Source organism: Amblyomma maculatum, chromosome 8 (assembly GCF_055883805.1).
Source record: "Amblyomma maculatum isolate TAMU_Amacu chromosome 8, ASM5588380v1, whole genome shotgun sequence".
Classification (NCBI taxonomy): Eukaryota; Metazoa; Arthropoda; class Arachnida; order Ixodida; family Ixodidae; genus Amblyomma; species Amblyomma maculatum.
The window spans coordinates 125,070,988-125,084,654 of record NC_139351.1 but is presented as its reverse complement, the minus strand read 5'-3'; the positions used below and the strand labels follow the sequence as shown (position 1 = coordinate 125,084,654).

At 46.2% G+C, this 13,667-nt stretch overlaps 1 protein-coding gene across 2 annotated transcripts in view; it reads left to right on the top strand.

Annotated features, from left to right (window-relative positions):
• The window catches only part of LOC146182481 (vitellogenin-6-like), a 30,476-nt gene extending 18,486 nt beyond the window's left edge, over positions 1-11,990 (top strand). For both annotated transcript variants that reach the window (XM_084577612.1, XM_084577613.1), the window contains 10 exons: positions 1,016-1,304; positions 2,827-3,039; positions 3,880-4,164; positions 5,526-5,663; positions 6,305-6,532; positions 7,355-7,646; positions 8,523-8,680; positions 9,530-9,784; positions 10,669-10,852; positions 11,495-11,990. In XM_084577612.1, the coding sequence (XP_084433738.1) occupies positions 1,016-1,304; positions 2,827-3,039; positions 3,880-4,164; positions 5,526-5,663; positions 6,305-6,532; positions 7,355-7,646; positions 8,523-8,680; positions 9,530-9,784; positions 10,669-10,852; positions 11,495-11,778 (2,326 nt within the window). In that variant the 3' untranslated portion in view covers positions 11,779-11,990. The remainder of the gene's footprint in view (positions 1-1,015; positions 1,305-2,826; positions 3,040-3,879; positions 4,165-5,525; positions 5,664-6,304; positions 6,533-7,354; positions 7,647-8,522; positions 8,681-9,529; positions 9,785-10,668; positions 10,853-11,494) is intronic.
• Positions 11,991-13,667: the final 1,677 nt, after the last annotated feature.

The following is a 13,667-nucleotide window of genomic DNA, read 5'->3' as shown; positions in this document are numbered from 1 at the left end:
ATGCACTCACTGCCACTTGTTTAATTACTAACACCTTAATTTGTTCCCCTAATAACTATTAAAACTTACCAGGTGTTTCTAGTTTATCCGACAATACCGTGCGTAGGTTATGTTTGTTTCCTATTTGAGCTTGCTTTTGCTTTTGTTTTCCAGTAATTGGCGAGATAAAGTGATAAATTATTATTTATTTGAAAAAGGCCACATTTAAATAGACAAATACCGTCTTAAAGCCGGTATAGTAATTTGAAATGAAATGTGCAGTGGCCATACGGTATCTGAGTGGCCACGGGCGCCATCTTGGATACAAATGAGGAGCGACGTGGCATCGCTTACAAACGCGCACGGCGACCTCACCCTCTAAACGGAGAATGTTGAAACTAGTGGTAAAGTCAAATGTTGTTGGAATTACTTTGGTCAGCCATACGGTTGTGCTGCAGTGGTTGAATCACTCACTCCAGGACGAGTGGACTGTGAAGACACGATCTGGCGAGACAATCAAAAGTGACCAAGGCTCTGGCGTCCCTAAGAATTCTTTCCGGCTAGTATTCATTAGCATAAACTCGTAAGCAAACCATGATGTGAAAGATCGCCCAAAATAGAAAGCCCTGCTCTGAGCAAGGCGTATTAATATGCCTACGTCGTCTATAAGGGGAGCCTCTGTCAATCTTCGGGATCCGAAAATTGCAATATGTTTGATTCCCACATCACTCTCACATCTGGAAAGAGGCACTCGCACCTCCTGCCATGTCATATAGTGTTGTGGCTTCGTATAACCCACCGTGAAGCCAGGGCCGACCATGCCACCAGTCCAGTACAACCTACCATAGTTAAGCCCGTAATTGTTTCCTTCACGATGCCGAGACCACCGGATCATTTGCAGATTGGAAACAATAACGCTATGGTGTTGATAATTACAACATTTTGAATAGACGCCTGCGTATGCCTTTCTAAAGCCCCCTGATTGCGCAGAGAAAGACCTGCCTATGCTGACGTGTGGCGTCCCCTGTCGTTGTAGTTATGACGCCCACATGATCGAGACGGCCAGCATCCTGCTGCCCTTCGAGAAGGTCAGTGTGGGCGTGGGCTACGACAGCCGCTCAGCCGTCTCCATCCCGATGAACATGGACACCGGCATGAACTTCGCCGAGCGAAAGTTCACGATGCACTCGCGCCCCATAACCCCGCACGAGGTGTTCCACTATGAGTTCAAGCCGTTCAGCTTCATCGAGAGCTTCGAGAACTCCCTGCCCGTCGTTCATGAGGAGACCAAGGTCGACCTCTTCATGCCTGAGGACCTCCACAAGGTCAGTCTGATAAAGAAACAGAGGAGTAGCTTCAATGAGTGTGCACTAAGCGCCCAGTATATTCTTCGCTAAGGTCACCAAAGAGATCTGGACCGAGAGTTGCCGATAGATGGCTGATGGTGGAGCTGAATGACGACGAACCTGGAAGAAATGGAATATTCATTTTGCATTCGGTTCGGGGCAACTGGGGACTGCAGGTGCGATCCGCGAAGCTAGAGAAAAGAACGGGCATGGGTGAAGCGTGTATCGATGTAGAAGCTCATAGGAACAATTTGTAGCTCGGGGCGGTGAGCAATTTGCCAGGAACTGGAAGAACATGTAGACATACTTCAATGCTGTCGTTGTGAGTCGTTCCTTTACTGAAGGCGAACCAGGCGATATCACAAACAGCCAACCACATAGTCTTTTCAATCATGGCGACGAATTGTCTTGAAATCACTAATTAGGCAAGAAAAGGGAATTCTGATAGATAGCATTTGCTTTACGTCATTTTTCTACGACATAAAGAGATAGTCGGTAAAAAGGTTGACCCTCTACATAGCCAGCTGATTAAGTCGCATGTCGCATTTATTTAAAGGTCTCGCCTATGAAATTGTACCAAACCCAGCTTTCACCTTAATTAACTAGGTTAAGTGCGCAGCGGATGAAGTAGCCGGAGGACATCCGATATTTCATGAAATGCAACATTCATTGCTTCATAAGCGAATAACGCAGGTAACTAACCAAACTCTCCAGACGGCCGCTGTAGGCTGACATGTTTCGCCCCTTTTGTTTACAGATGCAATATATTTTTCTTGACCGGGACCCTAAATGCGCTACACAAGCGACACTTTAGTAAATGCCCTTTGACTTAGTCCCAGCCACATATTCTAAACTTGCAGTGGAGCCCCAGGATGCAAAAGCTATTGCATATACTCGCTGTCGAAGGATGGCTGCAGTGCTCATGTATCGAATCCGGGACCGAAGAACAAGCAGCATCCAACCACAAGCGAATCCTAAGCGTAGCCATGCGGCAGCTGCTTTCGCAACTCAACTAGGTTTAACTGGAGCTAAACAACTGCCAATGTTTCTCATTGTGAATTTACGCAGTCTTTTAAAGTTGAATTGACACATTTTCTTGGCCTTTTGCTTTGCTTTCCACTCTCTGCGTTATGCTTAGCCTTAGTTCTATTTGTGAGCCTTCTATGGAGCCTCAGTAAATACCGTTGCCAAAATACCGCCCTGTTGAATTACGTGGAACAGCAAGGGTAGCGGAGGGCGGTGGCAGAAAGAGAAATGGGTGGATGAGACAAAGTTTGCGAACGTTGTCTTGAAGGAGCTGGTCTAGGACCTGAATAAGTGGAGGGAGATTTCAAAGGTCTTTACCCTGAAATAGGTGTGGTCAGGCTGCTGCTCATGATCATGTGTTGTTGACGATGATGACATGCTAGTCGTCTTTGGAGAAAAATGTGAACGAGAAAGCGCTGGGCCAAAGTACCGTGACGAGCGCGTATGTAATGGTCTATTTACTTTGGATTCTCAGTTCGAGAAGGAATATCTGCACGACAGTCTGGGCGTCGGCATCAAGGTGGACGGCCACTACTTGGAGACGTACGACTTCTGGGGTTCTTGGATGGACTTCTGGTACTTTGGCGACATGCAGCAGAAGTTCGACTACATCACCGAGAACCCTATGTGGCACCCCAGGAAGTTGGAGGTCATGTTCACACCTGCCAACCGCGACATCACTAGTGACGTAAGGGCTCAACGTTGTTACTTGAGTGAAGGATTCATTTGTTACTTTGCAGTGCTTTGTTAGTGTTGTACTCACGAAGCCCGAAGAAGTGAGTGCGATAGCTGGTACCCATAAATATAGAAAGGTCGGGAAATAGAATCCTGCATGAACACATGCCATTTTCGCTCCAAATTTTAGAAGCTGTACAAGTGATAAGATCCACGATGTTGCGAATTCCACCATCTCTTGTTATGGCGTTGCAGTTGCAGCACCGGCGCATTTTATTAAAATAGTAAAGCTTCAGCATATCCAAATGTATCGCTTGCACCAGTTAGAAAGAATTTTGAAAATATTGATGTTCGGAATTGCCTTGATGCGCGGATCCATGCAGTCAAGAAGTGTGTCTTGAATGAAAAAGGAAATATAGCTGAACATACGCAGTGCCAAGAAGAACGAAGCTCTTTGCGAGAGACCCCGAAAGAAATATAAAATGATCTAAATCACTTAAAAAGAGAAGGTGTTTTTTTAATCGATTACAATTTGGGCTCAAGAAAGTTAGAAACAAAACGTGTTGATAACACCCGTGATTTTTGAACAAGTATAAGCGACCAGAGCTCGAGAAAAGAACTAATTACAAAAGGCAGCTAAATAACTTTCAGCATGGAACAAGCCCTAAAAAGCTTGCCTTAGTCAACACTCAAGATTCTGCTTCATCGCGGGATAAATCTATATAATGGCCGACATAAGCGTCTAAAACCGTCACTTACCGCGGATGCTGTGTTGGGTATAAATGTCAAAATTGAGTTATCCCAAACAGAAACTACAGTTGTATCAAACGATGACGCTTCTTGCTTCGATCAGATCGAGCTGACGTTGACCTGGAACTCCCTTACCCCGGAGACGCGCGGCAACCAGATCTTCACGTCCAAGTACGCGGCGCAAATCGGCGACCCGGCCTTCTCGGTTCGTGACGAGTCTCGCTCCTACACGAGCGTCATCGACGCCGAGCTGGTGTTGAGCGGGCAGCGCGAGCGAAAGATCGTCTCCGAGCTAGTCTACACACGCACCAGGGATCTCCTCCTCCACAACATCAACTTCATCTACGACCGCACGCCGTTCGCCATCGGGGAGACTGATCCCGTCAAGGTAATACGTTTCGATAATGTTGCCGGGAAACCACGTGCTCTCTTCGACAACGTTCTGATTTGCGGGGCAGTGTAGGCACATAGATATGAGCAGAAGCAATGGTGAACAAGCACAGTGCTGCAGTGCTGCGACCGTGTCCAGTCTAGAAAGCATATGAGGCTTGTCTTGTTGGCAGCATGCCGTACCAGCAGCACCACAAACTAATTCAAAACAGTACAGAGCGCTTGAAAATTCTAAACTGTATTTAGTTATGCACACGGGCACCTACTATGCGGTGCAAGAAGTACCTTGTCGATTTTGCAACTAGTCCACAGCGCTTGACGCTGGTCAAATGTCAACTTTCCCGCGAAAATCCTTACCGAGACTGAACGCGTTCGGTGTCAAGGACGAGATCTCTCATTGTTTTTTTTTTTTTTTTTTTTTTGCGATTGGCCATCTAGTCCGACTATTCGCGGCATGTCGGTTTCCGATCATGAAATGTCTGTAGATGGTGTCAAGTGGGCTTCAGCTCAGCTCCCAGCAAAGTTTCGCGGTTCGTTGCCAACTCTCTCGTAAAGTCAGCCTTTCACTGGCTGTGATGCGCTAAGGAAAGACCGAGGTTCGCTGGTAGTCAAGCTCGCGTCGTTATGCTTCCAAAATGATAGCTCTGCCATCGCTCAGCAACCAGCATGTATTCGAAGCACCGCTAAGGACCAAAGGAGAGAAGAAAGATGGAGAGAGAAGGAAAGAAAGGCAGAGGCTGACTGCATAACACGGAGATACACGCAGAAATACGCATTGTTTATGGCTCATAAACACTGGGCTTCTAACAACCCTAACCGAGGAAATCAAGGTTTTATGCATTTGTAGTTGAACCGTCCGAACGGTTACTTCAGTGGCTTCTGTAGCATTGTAGCTTAATATTGATTCAGGCACCTAATTACATTATGTGTTCGCAACCACAAGGATAACATTAGGAGCAGTTGATGTCGTTATATTGATTTTTATCATTTACGGTTGTTATTGCTGACCCTCCGCATCTCTGTGCATTCACCTAGACCCAACTTTAGGTCATATCTGTCGGCTATATGTATAACACGAAGATAGCTAGAGATGGAAAGACGGGCGCAACAAAGATACATTGAAATGTGTAAGTTTCCTATCAGTTTGATGGTGCCACTTCCTTCCAGCCAATGAGAAATGTTAGCCTTCTGATGTCAGTTCCCTCAATCCATCCAGCTACCTTTATGAGATAAGCACTTTTTCTTCTCGCGAGGCTTACTAGTGTCTTCGCATCAGAAGTACAACTTAGTCATCAAAGATATTTGTTCTTGGGCGTTCAGCCACCTTACTATCCTCACTCTTTCATGTGCCGGTCTCAGGTCTGCTTCCATGGCAGCATGAAGTTCCCGCCGACTGACTACGTCAAGATCGGTAACCTGGACCTCATCTCAGACAGCCATGCCATCAGCACAAACTTTAACCTCAACTTCGGAAAGGACTGCAAGTCAGACAAGAAGGTGAGTCCATCCAGATCAAATAGTGAAGAAAAGATCTTTAACAATGAGCTTTACAAATATAGAAAAAGCTTGACTTTCCCGGGTATCCTTTGATTTTTCCCCGCTGTCGTTTCGAGACATCAGTTTTGTCCTTAGCTGTGACTCCGATTCTATATAAGGTATTAACATTTCTTACCCTCTATATATTCGTCAATTCGATTTTTACATCATTGTTAGCAGACGTGCATAAACTGGCATTTGGTAACGTTTGCACTGTACAAAGCGCTGTTAACTGATAGTTAAAACCTCAAAAAACACCAAAACAAAGTGTTACGAAAGGGGCAGAAATGAGTGGAAATGCGTAAGAACGTGTAAGCCTGGCTGTTAAATGGTTCGCCTGGTCTATGTTTCGCAACACCACTGAAATCAACTTTACAATCCCATGCATCATATGACCACGTTTGTGACCGCACTCAATGCGAATCGTGGAATTGGCAAGCACACTATGTATTTTGTGCAAGATACAGTCCCCCTCTCTCCACTCACAAAGAAACTGCGCATTCCACAGATGGGCATACACTGGTCGATTACTGAAACCTTAAACCGTGAAACCTACTCCCACTCACTTCTGACGCAATGAGATCTCGGCCACATGTTTGCAGATCACCATGCGTGCCATCTGGGAGCACACGGAGGAGCAGAAACACCTTCTAGAGACACGTGACCACGAGGAGCCGGTCGGCAAGTTCATTAAGAATCCGTACAGCGGACTGTGGAAAGAGTGCGCCTACGAAAAGAGCAATGGTATCCCCTGGAGCAAGTCCTGTGATGAATTCCTGTTCGACGCCAGCGAACTCAAGAAGTTCACAGCCGACATCGAGTACGAGCATGTAAGTATGCGCTTTATCTCTCTATCTGGACTCACGAAGACAAACTGATACTCGTGGCATTCTTTCTGAATCGGGATGTTGGCGAGCGCCACTATGCCTATTTGTTACTTCATTATTTTCTGGCGCCTTCTGAATATATGTTATTGTTTTCTTATTTACCAAGTCATATAATTTCCATTTTTAGCTCGTCCTATAGCAGCTGCTTCGTCTGTTGTATTTGAGCCTGATTTGTGCTCCGCGCGACTGATGCTAACCGTCCGGTTCGCATGCCATCTATACGCATGTACGATAGTCACCCCTGCAGTGTCCTCGTGAAGTACTGCCAGAAATTCTGCGAACATAGAGGTTGTTGATAGGTTCTAATGGAGGAAAGTAGTTTCCCTAAATGCTTTCAATCTGCACTCGCAAGATTGCCACGGTATTCACGAAGCTAGTAGAAGGTCATACCCGATATCAAGCCACTGTCAAAAAATTGGTGCTCTGAGATGAGGTTAGTAAGCAGGTCTTCCAACAGGAAGTCGGAAACGTGTCAAGACTGAACGGCGAGTACCACTTGTGACCTGTTTCTGCAATATGTATCTAACTTCCAACAAAAGGAAGTGGTTAAGACTCACGGGTCATTGCAGTGCTTTGGAATAAATGCGGCCCGTGCGGTTGCGTAATGTGTAGTGAAATTTCAAAACGCCAGTCTGCGTTTCCTTTGCCATTTCTAACCAAATCGAGAAGCGCGACGGTGATGGTACTTACACTGTCCATGCTTTCGTACCACCCACAAACGCTCACATAAGCGTGGATAATTCTCCTTTCGCTTTCCCCGTGCAGCTGTCCAAGGAATTCGTCAAGTTCATGCACGAGATCCGGCGTCACGTGCGCTACAGCTACTTCCCGTGGCTGTACGATCTGGAGGACTTCGACGTGCAGAACCCGGAGGGCAAGATGAGGCTGATCGGCAACGTGAGCGCCTTCCACGACATGTGGGACCTGCACATCTACCTGCCCCACGAGAACATCAAGTACAAGCAGGCCCCGCTGCCCTCGTGGTTCATCACGCCGCGATTCTACTCCATGTTCGAGTACACAAACCTCGAGCAGTACTCGTCGCTCTTCAGGCATCGTGAGTCTCCCATGCTGGTGTTCCCTAGATGCGATCGCGCTCTATCGCAATAACAAGATACTCGGACTGCTGCACTGCTCCTGAAAACGAAGAAGAGTGTTTTGAGATCTGGCCGATATTGAGCATGAAATCGGAAGCCTGCTTTCAGATTGCCCGCTTAGTAACAAGTCATACTTTATATATACATATTTCTGTCAATCATTTTTGAACCACGTGTTTAGCATTGCTTGCCGATGGAACATCATTAGACTTTGGAGAAAGGGGCAGCATGTCTAAAACTTGCACTTAGCCTGCCTGCCGCAGTGGCGCAGTGGTCAGCGCACTTGACTGCTGTACCCAAGGATACGGGATCGAATCCCGGCCACGGCGGCCGCTTTTCGATCAAGGCGAAAAGGAAGGACGTGAGCTGTGCGCTGTCAGTAATGGTTAGCGAACCCGAGGTGGTCGAAATTTTCGGAGCCCTCCATTACAGCATTTCTCATAGCCTGAATCGCTTTCGGACGGTAAATTCCATAAGCCAAACTAAATAACTTGCACATGGCCGAATTTGAGCACGTTGTAGTAAGCAGCGAGCTCCGAAACGTGTAACGGAAACCAGCGCCGTATTTTCTTAGTCTACAATCAATGTTATTTTTTAGACTACGTGCCTCACTAATTCAGTTCGGCATCGGCAAGTTCGTTAGTTATATCAGCACATCGTGTATTCAGCAAAGCAACGCTGCTGATTCTTTCAAAAGGTAAATCTGGGTGAAATCTGGCCGACAATCAAATGTGGGTCAACATTCTGCGTTGTACAAGCTGTACTTTCCTTTTGATTGGGATGGGGGGAGGGCATGGCAAATAATGCAAAACACTGACGCCTTTCCTTTCTACCAGGATTCTGCGATGCTCAGGGCCCTATGATCAAAACATTTGACGAAGTCATCTACGACCTGCCTGACACTGACTGCTACAAGGTGCTGGCGAAGGACTGCTCGGAGAACCAGCACTTCCTCGTGCTCGGAGCCAAGTCTAAGAACCCCAACTATCCCAAGGTAAAACCAGTCAGCCGATGTCGCTGATCAGCATGAGGTAATGAACAGATAGGCTGACATAACGCCCCCGCTGTAAATTATTACTATAGTGATTATTTGATAGTATTTATAGTGATTATAATCAATATAGTGATCGATACATTGATCAATATAGTGATCAAGTCGCGCGATGTATTTATTTCATAAGGCGAAGCGGTGCGCGGAGGATTATTTGGCACTAAGTTAGGTTGAAGCATTCAAATAAAGGTTACAATAACATTCACAGTTATATTAGGCATCCATACATTGCTCGATCATGTGTCAAGACAGGAAATGTAGGAATAAGTAAATCTTTCATGAATTGTTCTGTCATGCAATAAATTACCCTGTTCTCACGTCGAACATGATGATATTAAAGAGCATTGATTTCGAAGTTAAACGTTGGTTGCACTGAAATCTGCGCACCTCTACATGCATTTCTAGCTGTTATACTGTTGTCCGTGTAAATTATAAACCCGAAGCGCATCACGTTTATGCTAAGCCACTTTTGCTTAAAAAATTCACTTATTTTTAAGAGGCGTCAAACGATCTGCGTATGCTTTTGTTATTAAAGGATAGTATACAAATACCCCTCATATCACTGAGAACTGCTTTCATTAGGTTACCTATTTTCAAATATTTTAGACCGTTCTTCTGATAGTGGAGCTGTTCATCATGGTCAGAGCGCTGTATAGAACGCGTCTTTAGGCGAATAATCGTATTTTTTACGCGCGAGTACAAGATCCATGGGACGCAGAAAGTGTCTACGAAGACCTGTTGCCCTGAAAACTTATCGATTTCTCTTTCATCCCCTTTCTATTCTCTATGCAGGCCATGCGCATGTTCCTGCACACATTCAAGATCGAGGTGCTTCCAATTTCCGGAGACAGTGAGCCTATCGCCCGCGTCAACGGCAAGAAGGTTCCGGTGACGCCCGACGAGCCCTTCCGCCAGTTCATCAACACGGGTGTCCGCGACATCGAACTGTTCCGTATCGAGATGTACGGCCCGCAGCCAATCTACAAGGTCTTCTCGGAGAGCTTCGGTCTGCGCGTCTCCTACGACGGCAAGGGCATCTTCATCCAGGTGCGCCCGACTAGGGCTCCTGTGCTGCTTCAAGCAAGCCACCAACACATGTTTACGTTTGCATAAAACGAACGAGCGAGCGGCTGATAAGCACGAGATCGTTCGCCTGTGCTCTCTAAAGAATGTTTCGAAAAATATGAAACTGTGAACTGAACTATCGCTGCTAGCTAATATTTCCGAGTGAGCTTCTTTACTAACTAAACGACTCTGTTCCATGAACATTTCGTGAGGATGTTTCGAACTCATGCTACCAAAAGTACCAAGCAACCAGTCTAAAACTGTAACCATCTGATGCAAAAATTACGAGAGACTTAAGCGACTAAAGTAGTGAAAGGCGAACGCCTGAGTGCCGCATTCTGCTATGTAACTGGCACTGATTAGTAATTAATTATTTATTTATCCATAGTGTAAATAAGCAATTTTTACTCGAATAATTATTAGTCATTAATTAACCAGTCATTATTAATTATCAGTCACTGATTGACATATGGCCATATAAGGCATGCATTCGCGCATACTCTAGGGGTGCTCTGTGATTGATCGACACTTCTATAACGTAATATCGCTTCGGCCAATCAGAGCCGCCGCAAACACGGGGCACATTTTGTCCACGACAGCATGAGCCATTAAAGGCATTCGCATTAAAACTAATAAGGTTTACGCGTAACCTTACTCATCCTTACGGCATTTGAACAATGGTTCTGGTATCAATGTAAAAAAGATTCGCTATGAAACACGTATTGATTGTAATTTACTTTCATTACTGAGTTTCGAAACAGCGCGAGACTACATTATTTGGTCACGCGTGAACCGACCATTTTATACTTGCAAGCATGCTGAAAGATGACATCGCCCTGACTTTCTCCGCCTGTCTTTCTCCGTAGGTGGCTCCGTTCTACCGTGGCAAAGTGTGCGGTCTGTGCGGTGACTACAACTTCAACAAGTTCCGCGAGTTCATCGGCCCTGACAAGTGCCTGCACCACAACTCGACCACCTTCGGCAACAGCTACGTGATCCCCTCGGACAACTGCAAGGCTCCCGAGTACCGAAACCCCTGCGTCTACACCGGTAAGCGCATATCTCACGTTGGAGCTGGCGTGTTCACAAGCAATGTGAAAGGCCTTGATATCGGATTAGGATCTAATCTCTACCTTCGAAAAGTTAATAAAATGCATTGGCAAACTATATTCTCTGGTTTAACGGTATTTTGGAAGCCGGAAATATCTGACTGACTGAAACCTTGCTGTCCTTGTGGCCCAACACATAAGCCTAGACGAAGTGTCCATCGAGATGAAAGGGCTGGCCTTGTTCTTCCTAAATAAAACTAGATAAACAGTTCTACATTTTGTTTCCTGCGCGGGCTCCTAGTGAGATAATACAAGAAGAATGTGCGCTGGATTATACATTGAGTAATATTTCTCGCAACTGTTAAAGTGGCGCGATAACTATAAGAAGATCCGCCTATATAGTAGTATAGAGTCACCAGATAATTTTCTGAAACTTTTTCCAGTGACCCTACAGTGCCCAGGCAACACAAGCCAACCGCCCAACATTAGTGTGGTAGTGATAAATGCACTCGGCCTATGTTGGAACAGACGTGGCCAATACAATACCAATATTGAGGAGATGTTTGTGCTGCATGGGTAGGGCCGAGAGTTATGTCTTATGACTCACAAGGGACTGACCGCGTCTTTTTTGTTCTTCTCGCAGCCGGCGAGCAGTGCAGCGTGATGCGCACCGTGACCCGTGAGCGCGGTGAGGGCAAGGACCGTGAAGTGTGCTTCTCGCTCACGCCGCTGCCAAAGTGCGCGGATACATGTGTCGAGACCCGTCTGATGAGCACCGAGATGGGCTTCCACTGTCTGCCGGCCCGCGACGCCACCACCAGGTCCTTCTTGCAGCAGGCCAGCGTGCGACCACTCACTGAGTTCCGCCGCAAGCGCCAATACCTCAAGGCCACCGTATACTTCCCGGAAAGCTGCTACAGGCCATGAGTGCAGCTGGACCTCCCAAGAGCCGACTGCTGGCAATCGTGTAGTTGTCTCTTTTAAACGTAGTGTACTCATGTGGAGAGGTATCGTAGACCGCGCAATCTTAAACCGCCGTCCATCGCGTGTTCTTCATCGCATACCCGGCGATACTCAACAGCATTTGTAGAAGTTGATAATTTTGTGATGAAATAAACCTGTGATTTCGCACTCCCTTTTCTATGCGGTGTTCGCTTCGTCTTTAGCCACTGGACTCAACGGGACGAGAGCAGGTGACCCCTGCTATATTGGTAGGTGTCATACGATTATGAGGCTTGACGGGCCAACCTGACTCAGGTTATGAGACGTGCACTGACATCGCACAGCACACGGAGCCTTATTTTTCGTCTCCATCTAAAACCAGCTGCCGTGGCCGGAACTCAATCCCGTATCATTGCGCACACCAGTCTTGTACCCTAACCGTACCACTGCGACTGTTCAGGTTGCAAACCATGAAGACAGTGAGATAAGTCAGGTTTTCATTGTGTTAGCAAATGAGCCGAAGTAATGCCTTCGCACTGACCGGCATCAAATCTTGTGGTCTTTTGCGAACAAGCAGCTCAAGTGCATCAGAAACGAGCTCCAGGGGCAACAATGGATGCAAATGCCTGCCTCATGAATATCGGAGTCATGTGACCAAAGAGTTCTCTTCGAAACTTCGAAACGAGAACAAACTATCCGAGCACCGCTCATACTTGGTGTCCACATGAGTCTAACCATGCATCATGCAAAGAACAAGGGAGAACGCGTCTTCCGACAGTTAGTTTTCTCACACCTCATACTTCCTGTGTACTGTTCAGTCGTGTGGCATGAAAATGAGACTTTTCCATCCTAAAATTCCCACAGGTATGCTGTGGATTCTGCACTCCTAATCTAGTTCAATGTACGCGTTAAAACAGACCCAGTTATAAGTGGAACGTCCACTTATATAAGTGGAAGTTCCAGATGGTTCCAAAAACTGGAACGTTTTTGACATGTATGTGGAAGCATATTAAGAGTGCAGCCGAAATGACTAGACCACCAGAGCTACCTTAATCACTGAGCACCGGGGTTTTGCCTTTACATATGAGCTCAGTAAACGCGCCCTTGTCCGTCCTTTAGGGACTAAGAAAGATCCTTTTTCCCATTACACTAAGATATACGTACAGGAAATAGTTCTCTTCAATGTTGCCGTGGGAATCTTCTCAGTATATTGTGTTGGTGTCTTGCGAGAAGAACTTGCGTTTAACAAACCTCTCTTACATCCTTCCATACTTGTCCCCGAAGCCGCGATAGGACAGCGACTTTTATAGTTCCGCTAGGACAGTTCCTTGTCTGATACCAAGCTTGTTTTGTTATGCTAGCCAAGAAACATCTGGCCAAAGTACAAGCATTGCCTGCGCCCAGTTTTTAGACGACAGGAGATGGTAGTGCCATCTAAAATATCCAGTCAATTATCGGTGGCCTCATGCCGCTTAGTTTTGTTTTGTTTTAATAAAATTTTTATAGCGTCAGGGAATAAATGAATATGAAAAAAATTAGAAGGGGTATTAAATGAAATAAAAAAGGTTGGCGATTCTAATAAACTTCAAGAGGGAACGACGGTAAGGTCCCTGCATCCAAGCAATGTAAGAAGATGGGTTGCTCGGCGAAAAGTCCACTGCCGTCGGGTGCCGAATTCTCGTCGGCTTCAGTGTCGGGAAACCCACGACAAGGGGTGAATATCTGCTCACAATTTTGTTGAGTTGCAGGCAAAACATTCTGGACGTTGATACATATCGGTATTGAGGTCGTGTTCATTTAACAGCAGGTGTGAAGGCAACCCCGACTCGGATCCTCCGTAGCGCAACCTCCTCTGCGCGGGTAAGACCGCGGGA